The sequence below is a fragment of the Conger conger genome, chromosome 9 (genome assembly GCF_963514075.1).
Source record: "Conger conger chromosome 9, fConCon1.1, whole genome shotgun sequence".
In the NCBI taxonomy this organism is placed as follows: Eukaryota; Metazoa; Chordata; class Actinopteri; order Anguilliformes; family Congridae; genus Conger; species Conger conger.
The window spans coordinates 49,534,146-49,558,245 of NC_083768.1; the positions used below are offsets into that span (position 1 = coordinate 49,534,146).

The 24,100-nt window shown below is 40.6% G+C and overlaps 2 protein-coding genes across 6 annotated transcripts in view; both read right to left on the reverse strand.

The window, feature by feature from the left end:
* LOC133136505 (E3 ubiquitin-protein ligase UBR5) overlaps positions 1-2,859 on the reverse strand; it is a 49,429-nt gene extending 46,570 nt beyond the window's left edge. For all 5 annotated transcript variants that reach the window (XM_061254059.1, XM_061254058.1, XM_061254057.1 and 2 more), the window contains exon 1: positions 2,630-2,859. In XM_061254059.1, the coding sequence (XP_061110043.1) occupies positions 2,630-2,691 (62 nt within the window). In that variant the 5' untranslated portion in view covers positions 2,692-2,859. The remainder of the gene's footprint in view (positions 1-2,629) is intronic.
* A 10,715-nt stretch (positions 2,860-13,574) lies between these two features.
* azin1b (antizyme inhibitor 1b) lies at positions 13,575-23,670 on the reverse strand. Its single transcript, XM_061255755.1, has 12 exons — positions 23,469-23,670; positions 21,938-22,076; positions 20,650-20,825; positions 19,524-19,697; positions 18,280-18,452; positions 17,660-17,794; positions 16,846-16,927; positions 16,604-16,678; positions 16,064-16,214; positions 15,649-15,764; positions 15,287-15,498; positions 13,575-14,852 (listed from the first exon to the last, which is right to left on the reverse strand). Exons 3-12 carry the CDS (start codon positions 20,749-20,751, stop codon positions 14,777-14,779), a joined length of 1,296 nt encoding a protein of 431 aa, XP_061111739.1. The 5' UTR covers positions 20,752-20,825; positions 21,938-22,076; positions 23,469-23,670; the 3' UTR covers positions 13,575-14,776.
* Between the last annotated feature and the right edge of the window lie 430 nt (positions 23,671-24,100).

The window sequence follows — 24,100 nt, forward strand, 5'->3', positions numbered from 1 at the left end:
CAGCTGCAGAAAGTGCAGCTGCACCGCGTTGGCGCAGTCCATTGTGGATCCCACTTCAGGCAATATTCCTCCTTTAAGCAGCACCGGGCATATAAATGTGAAAAATGTAACAAACAAGCCATCAATGTTACCTAGTCCCCTGGCTGGCAAACTTTACTGTGCAAACATTTCCAGGCAATGAAAAAATGTAGGCCAATGGTCGAAAAAAAGAAACACAAAACTGTTGGAAATAGAAGACAGGCAAAGTCGAAATAAGAAGTAACTTCACTACGAGTATTGGCACAGGAGGACATAAACGGCTCATTTCTCCATTACTCATGGAATTTGACATTTGCTGACAGAAACCAGGTGTACTGAAGCTTAGCCCCCACAGACTGGAACACTTCCAGGTTCAATTAGGCTTTGGAAAGACAACAAAATGAAGTGCATTGCCCCGCCAGTGAAGGTGTCAAGACCTGAGAAATTCCAAACAACTTTTGTTTTAGGTCTGTGCAAGCTCTGCTAAATGTACTGACTATTTCGCTACACCAGCTCTTTGTCTTCTTTTCTGGTGTTGTAATAACCGTGGTCAAATTCCAGAGACAAAAAGATGAAGGGCCCTAGCCTTCAGCAACAGCATTATGGGGTTATATTTAAGGGCTGATCCAAGTAACCACAAATCTTGCCTGCCCTTTTACGCATTGTGAGAGAATTTTCCTTTTCCTGTCAGAAGCTACTGTCCCTTTGAGCCAGCCCTAATTACTTCACTGATAACTATAAATCCAAAAAGACTTAAAGTAGTGATAAACAGCCTCCATGTGGCGACTCCACAGCTGCCCGTGATCTGCAACATAATCAATACAAATTACACAACTGAATGAGCTATTCTCAGCATTTAACATACACACAGGCGTGCATTCTGTTCTTGCAGCAGTATTACCCATGTAGTTACACTGCAGATGCATTTGAAAATCGGAGGATGTTGTGCTAGAGGGGACAAAAGTACAGCAAAAAATGAACCTCTTGCTGTTCCTTTATGACCTAAAACCAAAACCTTAAATGAGACCCATTTATTTTTAGAGAAAGAAAATTATGGTATCTTTCTAAGCTTTCTCGAAATGGCTCAGCTTATTTTTTTCAAAGAACTTACCACTAACATTTCCTGCAGATAAAATGTTAACCCTTCAGTGAAGGTGGTGAATCAAGGGAAGATTTACAGTACAGAGAACAAAGGCTACATTTGTTGGTGCACAAAAGAGTAACATCGGGGCTATTCAATTACTATAACACATAGACTATAACAATGTATTCCAGTTACAAAACAATGCTAATGGATATCAGACTTTGCACTTAGCTCATCCATAGCTTCAGCCTGGGTGCCAATCTCCATCTACATACATAGAAAACTATCAAACCTATACAAAAAATCCATGTGGTAAAAGTCGAAACTTCGTGGCATTAATATCTGTTATTAAACTGGTAAATTAAACTGTTATTTGACTAGCCATGTTTGAAAAGATAACATGATGTCATCATGCCCAAAGACTTGTTGGTTAAATTGGCTTGAACAGACTTGTATTGTTCACAAACAACCTTTAGAAAATAGCTAACGTTAGTAAGCTCTAGCTAGCCAACAGGCCAACATGTGGTCTTTATTACGAATTATTTAACTACGAAGCTTGCAACTGGTAAGAATAAAATGCGAAAAAAAACGCATTTGTGTAACGCTTATTTAACTTGCAACGCTGTTACTTGCTGGGTGAATCGTTTGATCTAACATTAATGTTATCTAACTTAGCCACGACAAATTGCAAGACCAAGCATGCATGGCAACTCATTAGCTAACTAGCAACATTGCTGTAGTGCACCATCTAGCTACACTACAGTAAGCATTAAACAGTCATAACGTATTAAGGTTATGAGGAACTGGTCTAACGCTGTAGCTAGGCAAGCTAAAAAAAAAATAGCAGCTACATAAGTAAACGTTACAACCAGTTCAACCAACCAATTGTGCTTTTACAATGAGCGATGGTATATCAATGATTGACAAAATGTATTCGCAGCTTATTTAAAGTCATCACACAGATCTTCTCAAAGAGAAGATGTAGCTACCTACCAACTAGCTAGCTATAGCGTTAGCTACTTTTTAGCTGGGTAGCTAACGCTAGCTGCGTGTTAGCATTATCATAGATACTGTCGGCTTTTCTGGTCACCCACGTTCTTTCGAAATGAACCGTAAAATCGCGTTAAGTTGCCAACATCAAATAAGTACAATAACGTTCAAAATTAATGGACGTTGACAATTGAACAAAACTAGCTAACAATCCTGTTTTCATTTAGGTTCCCTCTCTTTTCCCCCATCCCCCAACCCGCATTGTCCGTCTCAGTTCAACTTTGACTAATGGATACCTCCACCAATCATTCTACACTGGGCCGCATTAGCAAGCAATCTTTCGCCGAAAATACTTACTTCGATATTTATCTACTTAAACGCAAATCCACTCGTAAGATCAGAAACACTGTATTGTACAATATCCATCTTACCGCTACGTTACCCATATTCACAAGTTAGCTAGATAGCAGACTGGCTAGCTACCCTTGCCCTCAACAAAACAGCTAACAAGCTAGCTAGCTAGCCAGCTAACATTACCTGTCATTGAGCTGGTCTTCGGTCCCAGGCAATGGATGTACCACGAAGTGGATGGACGTCATATGTTCAATCCCAGATAACACAAATATGTATGAATTATTGGGGAATTTATATTTTCGTGTGCACTGTAATGGCGTGATTACATATATTTTCACTGAAACGAAGAAAACCAGAGCAATGATCAGCTACCTCCTCACCCACACTCCGCCATCTTAGTTCTACCAGTTTCTTCGCTTCTGTGTTCATTTGCGCTGATACAAGCTCGATGTTGGTTGGTCAGGAAAATGTTACAGGGGACGATGCAATCGCTAATTTGATTGGATCATAAAATTAAGGCAATCAAAGGAAAATAATTTTGGGGGTGGCTTTTCAAAACCATGTGCTGCCATGTGCAATCTGCTCATACTTTGGCCTGCTAAGATTGTACCAAGGTTTGTCCAATAATGGAGTACACTATGCGGATTGTTTAAGGTGGCCCATACTTGATAGTTTATGCTCTCCTTTGTCCTTTAAGGTTTTGCTGTCGTAGTGCTACCGCTAATTAGTGTGCAGTTTTCTATCGCTTTTTTCCTGGTATGAATAGTATTGATGTAGTCATATATTTCTGTCGCCTGATAGTTTCATAAAATATTTAAAATAGCCAGTTCGTTTCTGAGGACTAACTCGCTGCTTAATGGATAACAATTATTTTCCGTTATATTATTTAATCCGCACAATAAGTTCATTACTAGCCTTGCTACCGTAGCTCTGAAAATTTGGATTGGTTTTATTACTCTTGGATGGGAGACCTCAAGAGACAACCATCTACAGTAACTGTTGAAATTGTCGTTGTTGGGCCAGTAGAGGGCACTATGCCCTCGGGCCCTAGTTGAATCCAGTGACAGTGCAGTGATGAGACACTGGACGGCACTGTTTCTCAGATGTTATAAAAGCTCGACCCAGTGTGGTGATTTCAAATACGAGTGGACTCATCGTTTGTCATTTTCCAACAAGAAATATAATTGAAATCATGCCCAAAGTGGATAGTATAATGGTTTCCATGTCGCATCGCAGCCTCCAACAGAACATTAATTTTAACACTGCAATCTTCCCATCCCCGAATGTGTTTCATGGCAATCACATTAGTTCTGCTGCTCCTTCATAATAGAATGAAATAACATTTTTGTGTGTCCCTGGGAAGCTTGTGTCATGCTTGGGTCCACCAACACTTGGATTGGGAGCTACAGAAGAGTTGCCTCATACAAATATTGGGCAACAGATTTGTATGCTTCTCTATTTAATTTAATTTAATTTAAGTGAGGTCAAAATCTAGCTGCCCTTGGTGAAACACACCCCACTGGCAGGCCCAAAACATTTATTTAGAACAATTCAAAGCTCATACACCATTGAAATGTTGAAATTTAATTAATGTAATTAATTTATAAATTAAGGTACTGGGTTCGAATCCCCGTCAGCCGGGGCCTCTCTGTGCAGAGTTTGCATGTTCTCCCTGTGTCTGTGTGGGTTTCCTCCGGGTACTCCGGTTTCCTCCCAAAGTCCAAAGACATGCAGGTTAGGCTGATTGGAGAGTCTAAATTGCCCTTAGGTATGAGTGTGTGAGTGAATGGTGTGTGCCCTGCGATGGACTGGCGACCTGTCCAGGGTGTATTCCTGCCTTTCACCCAATATATGCTGGGATAGGCTCCAGCCCCCCTGCGACCCTGTTCAGGATAAGCGGGTTAAGATAATGGATGGATGGATGGATGGATGGAATTTATAAATTATTTTTTTCAATTGTACAGTACAAGAGGCATCCCTGGAGAATCAGTAAATGTTTCTTTCATGTTTGGTTATTTTATCACCAGAGGAAAGTCATCTTGTGACAGTTTTCATTGCATCACTAATCATTCTCCCATAACTTCTCAAGTTAATATTTTATCATTAAATGCTTTTTGCTATAAGGTCTGTAATTCTGTGTAATGAATAGTGTATAATAATGTAACATACAGGAAGAGTATATACTTTTATTTCAAAGCATTTACTTTCAAATTTCAATGTTTTTATTCAGTAATCTCATTTTCTGTAAACAATATGTCAAATGTATTGCCACCCCTAATCATTATTGTAAACAAAATCTAAATTTGCAATAACATTTTACTTAATTTAGTTAATTTCAGTCTAAAGGAACCATATTGTGTCATTCCATCACTTTCTGTTTCACAAGACTATAAAAATGCAGTAACAATCATACAAAATCCCTTTGTCATCCATCACCATGGGAAAATAACTGTCAATCGAAAGAAACAGATGGTAATTGACCATCACGAGTAAACAGTGGGATTATATGACGCCCAATCCTTGAGTAATGCTTGAATTACGCCAAAGGAATACACACATGCTCATGATTGCATTTATGTGGGCCTGGTTCCAGATTTGTGCACATAACAGGCTCTGTCCTGCTGGACCTGTGTGTCCTCACAGCTGGAGAATATGGTGATGAAGCTTATTGGAAATGGCTTGTTGTTCAGCTTTAGTCTTTGAGCGGGGGGAGGGCGAAGGTGCCCAACGTTTCATAGGAACAAAGACTGTCAATTTCAATTTGACAGGCCTTTTGAGATAATGTCAAGGCACTGTATCAGGCCTGTGTGCCTTTTCTTAAAGAAGTGGCCTTTTGTGAATGCATAGATATTCCCCCTTCCCATGGCCTACCGTTCCTCTGTTCTGAAATGTAAATGCAGCAGAAGCCCCGACCTGGCAATTCACAGCAGAGAGACCTATTTTTATGGAATACGGCTACCATTTATAAACACGACAGGACAACTTGGTGAAAGGATAGTTATTCTGGAGGATTCATTTGTATTCACTGAATAAACCCAGGATGAATCATTTTCAAAAATGTACTGTGTCTGCATGTGTCCTTGGATGAAAGAACGGTTGGATTTTTTTCGTTTTACTGATTACCATCAGATATTATTGAACCAAATATTAGTTATATTGTACAATATTGCTGGGGATATGTTTGGGGTCCTTGTCATAGTGCTTTGTGTTGAAAATTAGGCAAATTAATTTTAAAATAAGATAGGCACCGGGATAAAAGTACACCACGTCTATCACATGTATAACAATTTGATTTCTCAGCACTAAACACTTAGTTGATGTAGCACAGTGATAAGTGAAAAATGCTTCTTGGTGCACAACATTGACGCATGAAGGAGCATTGTCTGTCACTGTCCCAGGTGAGTTGGGAGGAGTTGCCATAAGCGCAAAATTCTATAGGGATTTATCTCTGACAACTGACAATTCTGACAGCGCCAAATCTAGGTCAGTGGAGCTGAAAGCAGTCTTTGCTTTTGTTAGCTATTTTCAAAGGATGCAGTTTATTATTTGACAGCAAAAGTATTGCAGTCAACTTTTCATGTAAATACGCTGAGACATGTTCATAAAATATGTTTAGACACAAACATAAAAATTTAAAATATATAAAAAGAACGGCTTTAGATAATGTGAAACATATCCCACGTAAAAACAATCTGACATTTGCTGTTCTTTGAGTGAGTTCTCCCACGTTTAAATTAAACCCACATTTGAATATCAGATATATCAAATGAACTACACATTTACAGGTTTGTTTGTGTCAGTTATGTACCAATTTAGAATGTAGGTATTTGTTGTTCTTTTAAGATACATTCTTGATGCCTCAGAGTAGCTGATCTCCCAGCCTTTTAAAAAGACCACATTCTGTGCCATCTGCATAAAAAGCCCCCTGCTGTCTTCATCTTGAACAAGGACACCTTGCTTAGACACGTGGGATCTGTGTGCAGGCAATTATAATATCTGCAGTATGACAACTTTTGAAGAGTGGCAGCTGATGTATCCTTTCATTTTGTGATGTTCTTTCATTCACACATAAATAATGGAAAGTTAAAAACGGGTTGTTTTTATATGTCCTTCTGTCGAAATTGCCCCCGTGTAATAAACATTGTGCTGAGCCTGATTGTACAGGATGAAGGCATTTTATTCTCTGTTGTTTTTTTGTTTGTTTTTTTTATTTTGTAGTTTTACTAATTATGCATTATTGTGATAATCATGCAGTATTTGACCCCCCACCTCTTGATTATTTAAATACAAGTCACCCCCACCCCAGGGCTCCAACAGAACTCTGTCCCTATAGCTTTTCCACCATTGCAGAATATTTGATGTCTATGTTATCACTATGTTAACAGGATATACCGTTTGACAGCGTTAAAACTCATGGTTCTATCTGTAGAACCTATTTTAAGATTAAGAAATGCATCAACAGTTCCTTATTTTGTAACATGTGGGTGGTAAAACAAGTGTGGGGGGGACCTCACCCTCTCATCGTTTTGGAAATCCACATTCTGCAAAAAATACAGTAATGTCAGTGTCCATCAAGGGTCCAGTGAACCAAATGCATTTTAGTCTAAAAAGTCTCAAAAAGTCTAAAAAACCTCAATAATCTGTATCCACTCAAAAACACAAAATATATCTACAGCTATTCTATAACCCAATGGGCTACCTTTCAGAAGAGTATCAGGTTTATGCCTGTAGTCAAAAGGGTTGAAGAACAGTAACCATTTTATTTTGGGTGTCATTTTCACTTTTGTTAAGAAAATAGGCGATACTTAAGGGGTTAAGGTAGACATAGTGATGGAAAGGGAAAGAATCATGAAGAAATTCAATAAAGACCAGTAAAACACTCCAAAATAGAGCTAGTCTACAGATATGGTTGAATTATCCCCACCTTCCGCAAAGGTCAAGGGTGGCATCTGGAGTAACACTTTGAGACTGCACCATTTTAGGGTATTTAATCACTCCTAAGTTCAGGCGCATTAAATCTGTGTGGGTGGATAGGCATCCTTCCAATGCAATAGAATTGACCTCCAGGCCAGTACTGCCGCAAAGATAATAGGTCGTCTGACTCAGGCCTATTCATTCTCACAGTTTCACATGGTGCTGCAGAGCGTTTAAACACAGTGAATATTGGCTACATTTCCCAGTTTAATTATCGCCTGATTTTTTTTGCCTTTGAGATCACTGGTGTTGCATGTATTAACATGGAGCACAGTGAGTTCCACTGAGGCTTTGATTCTCTTTTCAACTGTGTCTGCTGTTCTATGACAGAAAAGCTATTGTGAGTACAATTGTATATTCCATATTGATCGGGCAGGAATTTAGCCACATATACTAATTAATGTACTTATTTATACTGAGTACTCATCTCACAAGTGCACTTAAAACATTGAGTAATATGTACATTCCCATGTATATTTGAAAGGAGTTCCTAATGTATAAATAACTAGTTCTCTGTATGCTACACTTGGGAGGAAAAACAAAAGCTCCAACAAAAACATCCAAAAGTACCTGTTACCACCTGTTACCAGAGGGTGGCAGTCTTGAATTTAATTTCCAGAAACCTATCATTGTTAATGAACAAAAAGAGCCAAGATCAAATTCTCACTGCTAATAGGCTTACAGGGAATCTGATGTGGAAGTCCCATAGTGTCCCATAGGATAACTCTGCCTCCCCCTACCACTCTAACAAATTCCCTTTCAAGAAGACTTTTCTCAAACCTGAACAAAACAAAAGGCAAAGGCCTTAAGAGGGAGATCGTCATATTTGATTTCACAAGCCTCAGGTTACAGTGAGGTCCTGGGTACGATAGAGCTAGTGCCTTTGTATCCACTGGAGAGGAGGCGGGAAGCATCAGACAGCTGAAGCGGAAAATTGAGATGGAGGTTAAGGAAGTGCTGTCCCTGCCAACATTCAGGAAATACCACGGATATACTGAAATACTGAGGGAAAATAATCGGATATACCGAACACCAGGACGGGGAGATACCTCAATGTAAACAGAAGCCTATCCTTTATTTAGCTTTGTTCCAGAATCAAACACCTCTTATGTGTACATCTACTGCATGGCATTGCTGAAACCCAACAATAACCCATATTGCGTAAAAAGAGTTATGACTCTTTATTACTTTAAAATGGACACTCAGTCTTTGCTTATTATTATGATTCATGAGAATTGCTTAGAAAAGTTTAATTTACAATTCAGTTACAGCTCTATTTAACATAAGTGGTGATTTCTGTTGACCAATGCTTTAACCTCTATATAGAACCAATTGCAGACTCAGGGATAACGTGAATGAGGCAGGCTTTAATGACAAAGGGCAGATGCAAAATGCAATCCAAAAACCGGCAATGGTCGTAATCCAAGCAAATTACCAATAATCCAATCCAGGTACATGCAGGGCAGGCAGAGCGTAATCGGGAAAAAATCTTCTCTGCAAGCTATGTTCTCACACCCAAATCAAATATAGACACTTGTATATCTTGATATTTTTAGCCCACATCTAGCCATTTAGCCCTTATGTTTACTAGTGACCTTCAGTGCAAACATGGCCTCTAACTGGCACAGCATTGATGTCAAAAGCTGGATCAAAGGAGACAACCTGCTAACAAGACTGCAGTGTCAACCTACATTCTGGAGTTAACCTTCATACTGAACACCTTTGCTATTCCAGATATAGGTCACTCAGTACACATAATGAGGTGATTCTTGCCAAATTGTAAGTCTGTTTTGTTCACATACAACTACAAAAAAGAGGAGCAATGGATCATACAAACATGCATATTAGGATTTCGAATAAGACAATAAGCCTATATCTGAAATTAATGAAAGAAAATAGTGTCCTTAGGATTGTTTACTGTATGCAAGCAAGCAGATGTCCAGTATTTTTCCATATATATAACTTCACCTGCTTAAGGACAATTATTTAATATTGTGTGCAACCACTGTCCATAATTGTATTATGTAAATATATGTAAAATTATTATGTAAATCCAACTGCTGTTTTAGCATGACTCTGTGCACAGCTCAGCTAAACCTCGACTTTGGCTGAACATACACGTCACGGCCGTTCTCTGCAGTGCTGTCATGCCAGTGACATCACACCCTGCATATCTTTGATCCAGTGAATGTGAATGATCTACTGTAGACTGCGTTTCATAAAAAGCCCAAAAATAGGTGTGTCACAACCAGAGAGTCACTAGTTCTGTTCTCAATGATAATGCAGACACAAATAAAATGGAGCTTTGAATTACATACTGAGAATTATTACCAGAGAAGCTCTCTGTTAAGCTTCGAAGGATATAAGGATATTGAAAATGAAATGTTCCTTCCATTGTTTATCTTGCAAATGATTGTTTATATTTGAGACATGACTCATTTCAAATATTTTTTGTCCTTATATAATTTTAAGAACATGTATTTAAGACTATACATTTGTAGTCAGTAGTTGTTGTAAATTTCAAAATAGCCTACATCATCTGATACTCATGTCATACAACATGTCAGCATGCTCATACCAAATTATTTTAATCAGCGCTCTCCCCAGTTGTTGTTGTTATTTTCCCATTTTGAGTGAATACACATGGTAGTCCCAAACTCCAGAAAACTCCTTAGTTGGTTTGCCAAATGGCCTTTACATAATTCATGTCAAGAGGAATGTTGGCAAACTGAGTTAGACTGGGAACCAGCTGGGTCCCCTGGGAGGCTCCAGGCTGGCTCTGCCAAAGTCACAGAGTGACGCCACATTCGCATGCAGGTCCCGCTCCCAGCCTAAGCTCCATCCCCAATGTAATGAGGCAAGGCATTTAATATGAAATCCAATGTTAACTGCAACAAAATCATTTACTTTGATTGTTCTTTTGTTTCATTAGTTCCAATGAAAATTAATATACTAATTTCTTGGAAAAACAGTAAAGTTTTTTTTTAATGTAAGATTTTTCTGTGTCCTATTGCTAAATCCATTCTGATCATACTGTAAGAACACTGCAAAAGACTGCAATATTTTACCTATATCATTGGTTAATAAAACTGACATCAATCAAGATTATGCTGAGGAATCTGAAATATTATCATAGTGAAACCTTATTCCCATTAAAGCTATCGCTTGGCTAGTTACATTACATACATTCAATAGAGAGATATTTGTACACCAATTTAAAACACCATGAATATGTAAAAATGTCTGGCCATAAGTATGACTTTTTTCTTAATTGGGGGCAAAAGCGTTAAGGGACAACTATTATTTGTCATATAATTACATACACTCAGTGACCACTTTATTAGGTATTTATTAGACTTTTATTTTTTTACTTATTGGTCTTCTGCTGTTGTAGCCCATCCACTTCAATGTTCAATGTGTTGTGGGTTCACAGATGCTCTTCTGAATAACATTGCTTTGACCTTTTGCCTTGGCATAAGACAATATTAAATGTTTATAGATACATTTGTACAGTTTAAAGCATTTTTAATCATGAAAAAAACGGTTTACGCAGGTGGTTTTAATGTTGCGGCTGATCGGTGTATGTGGGTTCCTTGGGTTCATGTTCTCCGAGTGCAAGAAGAGCAGCTGGACTTGACACCTGTTACATAAGCACTAATTTACCTTCTCACGATCATCGGCCATGGGTCAAGTGTCAATTTTAAAGACTGGTACAGGCATGTCAGTTAGCTTCTGGGACCTGAACATGCTGGATCGTGCCCAATGATAGTCCCTTTTCAGTAATGCAATGACCCAAGGGGACACCCTGACCAAGTGGCTATTTTTGTTTCAAGGGGAGTGTCCATTTTAAAGCTTTGCTGGTTTTTGCCAGTGGTCCACAGTATCTACTGTGACTAAAGTCCTGGGTATCGAGCACTGAATGAATTTGAAAATGTTACACATTTCCGTCATTCACGTAATTTAAGCTGTGCTTTAATTTTTCAGTATTCTGTATCAATCTGATTGTAATGAATCATGTCACAGGTGAATTCCCATGACTAAAATGTCAGAGACAAGTACGTAAATAATACAACTTTCCTGGAAGTGAGGGGGCGTTTTATATAGTGAGAACACACACGCTAGCACACTGAGAAAAGAGCAATGTCCTTGCTTTGACAGTGTTAATTAAATTAACTTCAGGGTCAAGAGAGCAAGAGTCCTGAAGAGTTGAGAGATTAATTACGACCCGCAGTGACTAATGCCCAGCAGTCCAGTCCATTGGTTCAAGTTTCCATGTAATCAGCAGCTCAGATTAAGTAAATACAAGTAAGGAAGAATCCTGTGGATACCTTCATGGCCATTAGATTAAGGTAGGTCTGGGACAGGGAGGTTAATCTGTGCAGTAGAGTAGTTATTAGAAACACATTTCCTCTTTATGAGGGAACAGTCTGAGCTGAAAGAGAGGGTAAAACACAACCAAGGTCAATGGAGCTGTCACAGGGAGTTGGTGGAGGCTCTCATTTTAATGAGACATCTATGGAAGGTTAGCCGCTCAGTCTCTTAGCACTTTCCTGGGCCTATGGAGAGCCAGGGGCCACCTTTTGACCGAGATCATGACCTAGATTTCCCCTGTACTCTGTGCTCCAATGCAATGCACTCTTTCCTCATATCCGGTCAGCTATATCATCATGATGATAATATCAGTCAGCGATTAAGCTTTTGTTTCTCAGTGTATTACAGTACAATATGGAAAAATCCAGGGCTAATATAATAATGGGTACTAGTCAGATTGGCCAATGCTTCCCAGATTTATGATATTATTTTGTATTATTTTTAGATTAGAGCACAATTATAGTCAAGATATTTGGAAGTAGATAGCCATCAGCTTATGAATGAAAAATGTAACAATTTATTTATTTATTATTTAGAGCAGTGCACAAGCATAAGCTTTGCTTGTGAGTTTAGCTGGTAAAAATATATTCATTAATATTAAATAAGAGGTTGAAATGACGGTGATAAGGTGACTTTACAAGACATTTTCACTTAATTTACAGCATCAGTGGAGCATCAAATGTGTTGCCTCTGGCATATGTCTACTGTATTATCACATTGTGAAAAATCTCATCACTGAGCCATCTCTGATAAGCTTGTTTTAAGACATTGTCAGCCAATGGCACACAGTTATTATCATGCATCCTGAAGTGGATTGCCAATAAATGGTTCTTTTCTGTTACCTTGACATTACACAATACTTGATTTCACTTTCACTTTTTATATATTAATAAAGAAATTGAAGAAATTGTTGGACTGATGAATTGACATTACTTAATCTCCTAAGAAATTTTTGCTTAGTTGCCTAGTCAGGTGGTAGAGTTCAGGTAAGTGTCCACACATCCGTGTTTTCTTACGTGTGGAAGATATTGTTCACCCCTCATTTGAGTGTTTATAACACTGGTAACACTGTCAGAGCCCTTTCCAGCAGATTTTCCAGCTACTTTCACAGAAAGTGCACATTCATGGCGGTGCTATCCTCGGTAAACGGGAGATTTATTGGGCATGTCACACGCGTTTAACATTAGCTGTAACATCACATTAAACCGGGCAGTCCCAAATTGCAATTATATTACTTGTCAGTAGAAGGCTTGCGTTGTATTTAGCAATATAATTTTATGGTTACACTTACACGGGAGTCATTACAAACACTTTAACTCTTAATCCACTCGTCTGACCGTTCAGCATACTGCCTCTGTATTCATAAAGCTAACTGATGCTCTCTTGGATGGCAAATTCAGCTTAGGAACTAGACCTGGGTTTAATACTAAGCCCAATGGTCTGGAATTGAACTGTAACCATGCCAACACGGAATATACCCAACCGGCCCTAGACCAGCGACTACTCTGGACAATATGGCGCTTACGGTCTGTCTCTGTGGCTGCAAGCTGCAGTCCTCCAGGGCAATGCTTAAAGGTTATAAATGTAATCATGCCCTAAATGTTTTCACCTCAGACCACAGCGATAAGCATGGCACACGTCTAACAGAATCCAAAAAAGTGTACTTGTAATAGAATAAAATCAAAAAACGACCCGTTTGCTAACACCCAGCAGTCCATTATATACCACAGTACCAAAATTAAAATAAATAAAATAAATCAGCACACCAATTCAGTCAAGGAGGTGTATTAAATTAATCACTTTAATTATTTAATAATTACAACTTTACAAAGGCTGTGGTCCATTAGTGCAAGACAAAATGTCTGATTTAAATTACAGCTTGCCTTCGTATCCCCCACAAGGTTGGATTTTATTTTCAGGAAAAAAACAGTAGCGGACAATTAAATAATCTCATCATATTAAAACTTCAGCTCTACAGGACACGAAGGGGCAGAAGTTCACAGCAGTCTGCACCTGCATTAAGGAACCCATCACGGCTTACGAGCCACTCTCTCACAGACCTCCGTCATACTGGTGACGCAACCTCGTTGGACGATGCTGACCACCAGGATGTTGCCCGCAACACTTACCCTGTGCTCAGGAAACAATAGTCATTGCATAACTCCACCTTCTGGATCTCTGAAACAGCTTTCAGAAATGCCCTCAGTGCAAGATTGAACAGGAGTCCTCTGTGCTTTCCTAATCTCAATTTCCCATCAGCTCCATGGTCAAGAAATATGACAGCCTGACATCAACCTTTTCTTTAAAATGAATAGGTCAAGGTAATGTACCGCCATTTTGTTTGACAAAAACTGGTAAAAGCACCATTCAAAACATAATACTGACCGGTGAAACAATGGGAACTACTGACACACTATCTTAGAGGGGGAGTACAAATAATCTAACTCAGGATTTTGTACAGTCTAGCTTTTTCAGTTCAGATAATCAATCTGAATCAATTGTTAGTTCTAATTGTGAATAGGTTGGGCTGTCATAGAATAACAAGTAATCAGTCTGAATTTATTTACTATGCAAGTTCAAAGCAAAATAATGTAATTATTTTCAAAGAATCACGTGCTCAAATCAGATCAATATCTAGATGAACCGATGAGTTGAAGGGACAAATGTCTTAAAAGGCTGTTAAATGGTAACTGCATCAATAATGCGCATGGCTCATGAATGTCATACGTTTTCGTTTTTTTAAATCACGGAAATGTAGACTGGAATTTTCTAGCGGAAATGCAGCACCGCGAGTCCAGCGTTGAGAGCGATTTCCCCTCTCTCTGGAAACATGCCTCAGGTCTTCTGGAAGGTGGAAAAGCTGGAAGATGCTCGGCTTGAGGTAATTCCGTTGTGCAGCGCTGGAGGACTGAGGCAGCAGTTCCGTGGGAAAGGGGCTCAGGGTGGGATGGGGCTCAGATGGGAGTGACTGGCCTACGGGGCGGGCTAGTGGCAATACGGGACTAACAGCAGGTCCTTCATGTTGGTGTCCAGAGCAATTCCAGCCTCCTGCATCTCGTACCTGTAGAACAATACCAACCGTCACTGATGACTATTAATCGGTAAGCTGGGGAACAAGATTGCTCTAATAAGGCTTCAGCCCAGTCTCCACCAAACAGCTGAGACGAAACAAGACCGTTTTAGAACGTCTTTCGAAGAAAGTTTTATCGGAGTGAACCGTCCAGTTTCAGAACGTCGGCTCTCGGTGTGGATTGCCTAGTTCATACTCGCTGACGTTTCGTGATTTAAACAAGGATGTTCTGAGATTTCTCTAGTCTCGTCTCCTCTCGTCTTGGCTGTTTGGTGGCTTTAGTTTGAACATTTTCCCATTTTTACAAAAATCTCTCTGGTTCTTGGACTATGACCGAGTTGAAGGTCCAGAAGGTCCATCTCCCCTCCACAAGGATGTACAAGTAGAATTGCAGAGACACAAATTCACACAAAGACAGCCCTTACCAATCATCAGGACTGATGACATGGTACACGGGGGGTTTCTCTGCAGCAGTGCAGGACCGTCCCAGGCTATTGGCTCCCATGTTGCTGAAGACGAGCCAGTCTCCCGCGTTCAGCTCAGGCAGCAAGCAACGCTCCACCACCTGGTCCAGCTCATCACACGACGGGCCCCAGAGGCTGCTGGGAAACACAGCTTCCTCCGACCTCAAAGATTCCTTGGAAAAAGAGACCCAAACGCGTCACCTCAGAACCAAAACTGCATCAGCTACATACTACCTAGTCAGTTTTGATTTGTTGACCTTGTCATTCTATCACCCTTTCCAAACCTTTCTAAGTGACTGCTCTCTTCCCCAAGAGTCACTCACCTTGTGCACCAAAGGCTCAGGGATGGTGTCGTCCAGCAGCTTGCTGCCAAAAGACCCATACACCCCGTCGTTCAGGTAGTACAGGAACTCCGGCTTGCCGTTTGGAGACCACTCGTCTGGGAAACAACACATCTGGTGAGACTGAGAAGTCAGGCCATTTCTTCTTTTTTTTTTAGGCCTTTTTCAGCTTTATTGGACAGTATATAGAGACAGGAAGAATGGGGGCGAGAGAGAGGGAAAGACATGCGACAAATTGTCACGCGGTCGGATTCGAACCGTTGACGTCGCGGCTCACAATGAGCATGCGGTCAGTGCTCTGCAGGCTGCGCCACCGAGACACCCCAAGAAGAGGCCATTTCTTACGAAATGAACGCAGACTCTGCCCCTGAGCTCCTCTGAAAGACGAGAAACTGACCTGCACGGTGGGGCAGCACCTCCTTGCCGATGACGTTGACCGCCAGGGTGAAGGCGGAGGAGACGTAGTAGCTCCCCAGCTCGGCCACAACGTCCACCCCAGACAGGGGGGGAAAGTACACGTCCAACAGAGGCTGGATGGCAGCTTCAATCTGCACAAGAGGAAATGAAGTAATAGAACAGGTTAATACAAATATAAACCAGACAAGTAGAATCATTAGGATATGGACAGCATCCTCTGAACGCGATTAAACAATGCATGTGAGGAGGGTGGCCATATCGGACAGCAATGTTGTTCATCATTGATGACAAAGTTGATCGAATTACACCTCCAAATGGTAAGTTAATCATCTAAGATGTACTTTGGACCAATTAATTGGTGATTAGTACACTAGGCATAGATCCTTCTGGCCAAGTGAGTGCAAACAGCTAGCGGCGGTTTTGGAGGTAAAGTTGCTTGAATGCACACACTGCTCATCACCATGGTACAAACACAGGTGATCTCTGAATCCCATAGAGCAAACTGAAAACACCACAGCACCTGCTCCAGCTGAATCTCTGGTCCGCTCAACCCCGTGCTGATGTCCAGGACCGTCATGTTAAAGCCAAGCTCCTCCTGTAAGATGCCGCAGGAGGATTTTTCCAGTGTCATTACAGGAAAATATGTTTACAAAATGGACTATTCTTTATGTAGAACTACCAAAATCCTAGCATTGTTATTGTAAAATAAAGGTATATATAAAGTCAGTTTAGCTGGCAGTGTAGCCTTAAACATCCACTCACCCCCATATCAAACACACAGCGGGCGTCAGACATTGCATGGTGGTAAGCTAGCGGGTCGCTACAGGCAACAGGGACATGAAACCTGGTTGGAGAGACAAAGAGCTAAAGGTGAAGGAACCACAGAACCACAAACACTAAAGTTTGCTCAGAGAGGAAAGGAAATGCTTGGTTATTCATACAGAATATTAATATTCTTAGACATATTCTTAGACATTTCACATATAAATGTTTGACAATGTAAATGTGAAATGTAAATATACAGCCCCCTAAATAAATATTATAGGCATGGATTATATTGCAGAACAGTAATACAATATTACCTAGGTCACCATGGCTTAATGAACACTTTAAATGCACAAAAAGGGGACCGCACAGGGTCTCTACAGACCTTCAAGTGCAATTTCTAGCCAAATTACCTTCTAGTGTACATTAAAGTTTATTAAAAATGCAATTTTGATTTTAATGATGATTTTAATACCATCACATTGATCTGGGAGACTTTTCTATATTAAAATTTCAAGGACCTATGGAAATGCTTTGGTCAGAGAAGGGGGGAATTGGGGCAGACTGTAGCCTAGTGGCTAAGGTACATGACTGGGACCCAGAACGTTGGTGGTTCAAGCCGTGGTGTAGCCATGATAAGATCCACACAGCCGTTGGGCTCTTAACCCCACAATCCTCCAGGGAGGACTGTCCCCTGCTTAGCCTAATCAGCAGTAAGTCGCTTTAGATAAAAGCGTCAGCTAAATAACACATCATTATTATTGTTATTATTATTACAGAAGGGTAGCAGGCACTCTTTAGCAGGACTCACTTGGCTCCCACCACCTGCAGGCCCAGCAGTTTGGCGCACTGCAGCAGGTGTCTGCAGCTCTTCAGAGAGCATCCGAAGGTCAGGCCCGTGTCCTCCTCCTCCTGGGAGCAGGCTGTGGCCACCTGCAGCAGCAGCCTGCACACACAGACACACAGTCAGCCAATGGAGCAACAGAACAAGCATTTCTGGAACATTCTGATGTCCCTCCACAGGGAAGTAAAAGTACACAACTCACACCAAAACGGGAGCTTTTATAAGAACAAACAACTTTTCATTTCCCTTTTTTTTAATTTTTTATCCCCCAATTTGGAAATCCCAGTAACCATGGGTTTGTGAAGTCATATTGTTGAATGTCAATGTAGATGTGCGAGTCTCAAACAACTGCAACTGGCTGCTAATTCTTTCATTTGAATTATTTCTAACAGCTGAGCTGCAGTTACGGTGTTGGAGGACTACCAGGCGGATACATCGCAAGCAGACTGCAGCCTTCCCAACCGATTAATGGGACCACCAGTGCAGGATGTGGCAGGAATTCACTGTGCCAGAGGCTAGTGGTTTAGCGGTTTAGCGGGATGCGTCACTCGGGGCAGTTCCCGAGCGGCAGTAAAATGGCGGCTGACCTGGCTCCGGGGTGGCAGCGAGCGATCTTGCGCAGCTCCATCTCACCGTCGCACACCAGCAGGTCGACGGCGGTCTTGGCGGCGTGTTTGATGTGGGAGAGCTGCTTGTAGGCCCCGCTGTAGATGATGTTCTCAGGGTCGACCCCCAAACTCAGCGCCTGGGCCAGCTCACTCTGACACGGGACAACAGCAGAACACCGTAAGCCACCACACAAGAATTTACAATCCCAACATCCGTATTCTGTAAAAAAAGCATTCTGCTTTTGTTGTTCTAACACGAGTTGACAGACAGTATTAAAGCGGTTATAATGAAAATGTGAGACAGGGGTAAACATGTTAATGAACAGTTCAAAGCTCTGTTAACATGTTAAATAAAAGCATGTGGCTTGCATTCATTTATCCCAAATACACACAAAAAAAACCCTGGAAGTAGAGGTATATTTTTATTGATGTGATGCTGCTGGTAATATTGAAAATGCTAATTATACTTTTATACTGATTTTTTCATAGATAACTTAATAATGTCCGACTGAAAATGCAGACTTCTTAAAGCGAATGTGAATTTTGCCATTTATTGCCATCCATGCTACATTAAGCCAATAATCTTAACAGTTACAAGGCTAAATATATTGCAAGTTAGATACCTGGATGATGCAGGAGGCAACATTATAATATCTCCACCCAAAAAAAGGACTTTCAATGACCAAGCGCTATTTTTATAAACTTTCAAAACATTTACTTCTCCAAAGACTAAGTACTTCCAAGAATTTTAAGGACTGCATAACATAACACTGAAATGAATCTCTCATAAATTGTGTGGCACTGCTTTTACCAGAGCTAGTACACCTTTCTCCAGCAGATGGCACCATTGCTAACATTTCCCAAGGAGGAAGTGATTTGCGGTCACAAGGTCACAAGACACTGACTTTATGCATATTAGTCATATTCCCTTTTTTGTGACACTTTACCCATGTGTGTGTGTGTGTGAGAGAGAGAGAGAGAGAGAGAGAGAGAGAGTGTGTGTGTGTGTGTGTGTGTGTAAGTGTGTGTGTGTGTGTGAGAGAGAGAGAGAGAGAGAGAGAGTGTGTGTGTGTGTGTGTGTGTGTGTGTGTGAGAGAGAGAGAGAGAGAGAGAGAGAGTGTGTGTGTGTGTGTGTGTGTGTGTGTGTGTAAGTGTGTGTGTGTGAGAGAGAGAGAGAGAGAGAGAGTGTGTGTGTGTGTGTGTGTGTGTGTATGTAATGTTACCTTGTTGGCGCAGACGAAGCCTGTGCCGAGGGCAGCGAGGACCTGGAGGACAGCGGGGCTGCTGTTGCATGTGAGCGTGTAGAAGGGCCGCACGCGGGGCATGTGGGTCTGCCACAGGGCATGCTGCCGCATCAGGACCCCCAGGTCTGCCACGAAGAACGCATTCCTCTCAGCCTGAAACACATTACATTATACCACATTACTCTATATCACACCACATTACACCACACTACATTACACCAAATTACACTACACTACATTACACTACACTACACCACACTAGACCACATTACACTACACTACACTACACCACACCACATTACACTACACATTGCACTACACCACACTACATTACACTACACCACTTTACACTACACCACATTACACCCCATTACACTACTCTACACTACTCTACATTACGCCACACTACACATTACACCATATTACACTACACCACATTACACCACATTACACTACACTACACCACACTACACCACATTACACTAAACTACACCAAATTACACCACATTACACTACACTACATTGCACTACACCACATTACACCCCATTACACTACACTACACAACATTACACCACATTACACTACACTACACCACACTAGACCACATTACACTACACTACACCACACTACACATTACACCATATTACACTACACCACATTACACCACATTACACTACACTACACTACACCACACTACACAACATTACACTAAACTACACCAAATTACACCACATTACACTACACTACACTACACCCCATTACACTACACTACACAACATTACACCACATTACACTACACTACACCACATTACACTACTCTACACTACATTACACTACCCTACACTACATTACACTACACTACATTACACTACACTACTCTACACTACACCACACCACATTACACTACACATTACACTACACCACACTACATTACACTACACCACTTTACACTACACCACATTACACCCCATTACACTACTCTACATTACGCCACACTACACTACACTACATAGTACTACACTTCAGTCATAAGCAATGAATGAAAACGTGGAGTTGGAAGTCTCCAACGATGCGATTGCATCCGACTGTTGCCCCAGCACTTACCAGCTCCTGCTCGTAAATATGGTCATCGATTACGTCGGCAAGGGTCACCCCTCCCTCCAAAACATCAATGATGTAGTTTGGTTCATCAGAAAGTCCTTTCATCTCAGCCGTGTTCCGCAAAGCTGTCTAGTCAGAGTCCAGGGCAAGCGGTTGGGGTCCTGCAATTATGCATCAAACTGTAGACAAGAGCAGGTGGATTAGTTCACCATTATAATGAGCCTCAACCACTGAGAGTGAGGTACCTCCAAATGACAGGTCATTGCCTTGATTTTGCATGAGATTTTGCAGGGTGAATTAATATCTCTATCAGTAGCAGTCAGTAGCCTACCTCCTTCAAAGAGAAGAAATACACCATACAGCTCTGAAGCTGTCTTCTTTACACAAGGTATCATGCGTATTTGAAATAAATGTGCGTGAAACATTTTTAAGAGATGTTGTTTTTGAAGAAGTAAAACAGTTGGAACTATAACCACTGAACACACATGTATCCTCTTCCGTCTTCTGCTGGTTGAGCACAGTGATCCGTGCACCTTCTGAAGGTAGTTTTAAAAGATCTTCTCCGTCTCTCAATTTTTTGTGTATTTCAAATATAGACAATACCTCATGTAAATAAGACAGCATCAGAGTTGCTGTAAGGTGTATTTCTTCACTTTGAAGGAGGTAGGCCACTGAGTCCTATAGCCTTCAAGTCTTTATGCTAAGCTAACATGTTATGCTAACATGGAAATTGAGCCAGAAAAGGCGCAAAAATTAAAATGAAATCAAACATCAAATCTGGTAAAAAAAAATAAAAAAGATTCCCTAAATGTTGGTGTTTTCCTTTAAATATATTCACAAATCCATGCATTGGATTAATAAAACATCAGAAAATGAGCTATTCTAGGCATAAAAAGCTGTTAATATTTTATCCCCTGAAGTGCCTTCTGTTTTGGGTCTTGCTGAAGTCATTGGCCATTGTGTTGAAATTATGCCTGTCACTTTGACATTAACTCAAGGAAGGGCATTTAGCATACTTTAAGTGCAGGTAAGTGAACTATATGAGAAAAGTCCCTGAGAATTATGGGTTGACAACATGGCTGCCCAATCCTGTAACGGAAGAGCATGTATAAAAGAGCATGTATAAAAAACGGTAAGTCAACCATATGGCAAGAAATTCCAGTTCGGTAACGATGGAACATGGGAGCAGTGAATTATGTAAATCCATATGACCGTTAACCACAACAGCTGTCTTTATGAAACGTGGATAAGGTATCTGGGGCATGGGGAAGGTTTGGCTGGCACTCCGTACCCAGATCAGTCAGGAGACAGAACCTCTCCCTCTATCAGCTGGGATCCCAAGGCGGCTCGGCGTTGAAGTCCACCTGCCCGGGGTGGATTACCCCCCCGTCTGCGCAAATGCTCTTAATCTGCACAGGGAGAGCCAGGCCCTGGGGGAAGAGACGACAGATCAGCACAGAGAGATACAGAGCAGCGGAAATGTGCTTTTATGTGTGACATATCATAGACTTTGACCAGAGCTCAATCAGCCTCTCTGCTTTAACAATGTAAGGCTTATTCTGGTGTAAAAAAAAAGAAAGAAAATTAATCTGACTAGCTAAGCCAGTTTATGTGTAACAATACCTGCTGGTAATCAAAACCAGCTACATGAGATCTGTAAAAAAATGCGCTCATTTTTATTACCAAATCAATTTTTGACAGATCTCATGCATGTTGCTGGATTTGTACTGAAGTGCACAGATACCATACATAAGGGCAGAGTTTAAAATTATTTTGACATATTCAAATAGACATATGCCGACCAATTAGATAACCCATGTCCAATAGAGAAAATACAGGGCCAATTATTATCTTGAGAGACACGGTTGCGAGCAGACGCTAGTCTTGCTAGGGCAAACTTCAAAAGGAATGTAGGCCTAATAGAGCCTATATTAGGCTATTAGACACGCAGCAAAGAAGAGTAACTATTTAGCTACCCGATTCAGCCTTGGTAACATTCTATTCAAGGCGCACGTACGATGACTGCACGGGAAATGCTAGATAGATACAAAGTTATCAAACTGCAATTGAGCTGTAGAGGCGTTCAGCGTTTCGAAATACGCAGTTCTAAGCTTGTCGGCGAAGTCAGCGAACGTTAGATAACCAATGCTGTTCCCGAGCAGATTGTAGCAATCGACAATGACGTAGGCAACGTTACGACTACTCTGATCATTCCGAGCAAAAAATCAAATAAAATATGAGCTATCCTACACAACTCCACTGAATCTATATAAATAGTGCCAACGATTTAAAAATGTCTGATTAACTTCAGTCTAAAGAAAGTAATACCAAGCTAGCCCAACGAAAGTAACAAGGCTTGACACAGTCGTCAGATTAATCTGACACTGACAGTCCACCACATTTCCCACCGTCACAGCTAGGCCGTCAGTGAGGGATTTAGCTAGCTAGCTAGCTACAGTTACAATATAACCAAATGTGTCATCAAGTAAGTATCAACGTTAGCCTATTTATTAAAGCTGCCGAACTAGAAGCTAGCTACACACATTATTAACTATTAGTTATATGGATAGCCATACTATTTTTACTAGCCTACGGTATAAACTAAGTAGCTCGCTGAGGCGACCAATACCAATTGAACTCGCCATGTTGTAAAATTGTTAGCTTCTCCTCTACAACCACCATTCCATGTAAATATAGGGATCTATAACTAAGGTATTACCTAACATTATCCAACAAGCTAACTTACCTAACTGTTCACACGTTACTACCGTTATCGTTAAACATAGCACTAGAAAAAAAATCTTAACAAGCAAAGTACTTACGTAAGACAGCGGTCCAAATGTTTTGGTAAAGGGTCTGTTCTTTTTGGGTGGAATGTTTAAAGAGTTGAGGGGATACCAATATAAGAAATAAAACAGACTATATTTGCCATACACATTTAGCTAACTACAGCGAACGATACTGTACTGTCAGTGACACCAACCTTCCTTGCGGACATAATATACGACGAGTGCCTGATGAAAAAAAAAAATCACGAAAGACACGTAGATGGGTGGAGTTTATCCATTGAGCAGAGCCAATGCGGTAACGTGTGTTGCTCAAAGACCGTTTTGAATTCAAATTATACAGCCAACTCCAAATAACATTTTTATAATCAGTATTGTATTTATGTTAACAATTGCTGGAAATGACAGACTTCGGAATTGCATTGACAAACATGGGGACATCGTTAAGTTAAAAAAAAATCTGGATAAATATTTAACATAATAGATAAAGATACATTCAGTGAGCACTTTATTAGGTATTTGTTCGTTATTGTTTAGGCTCCTTCTCCAGCACATTCTCTGTAAACCCTAGAGACTGCTGTGTGTGAAAATACCAGGAGATCAGCAGTTTCTGAGATATTCAAACTACCCTGTCTGACACCAACAATCATTGCACAGTAAAAGTAACT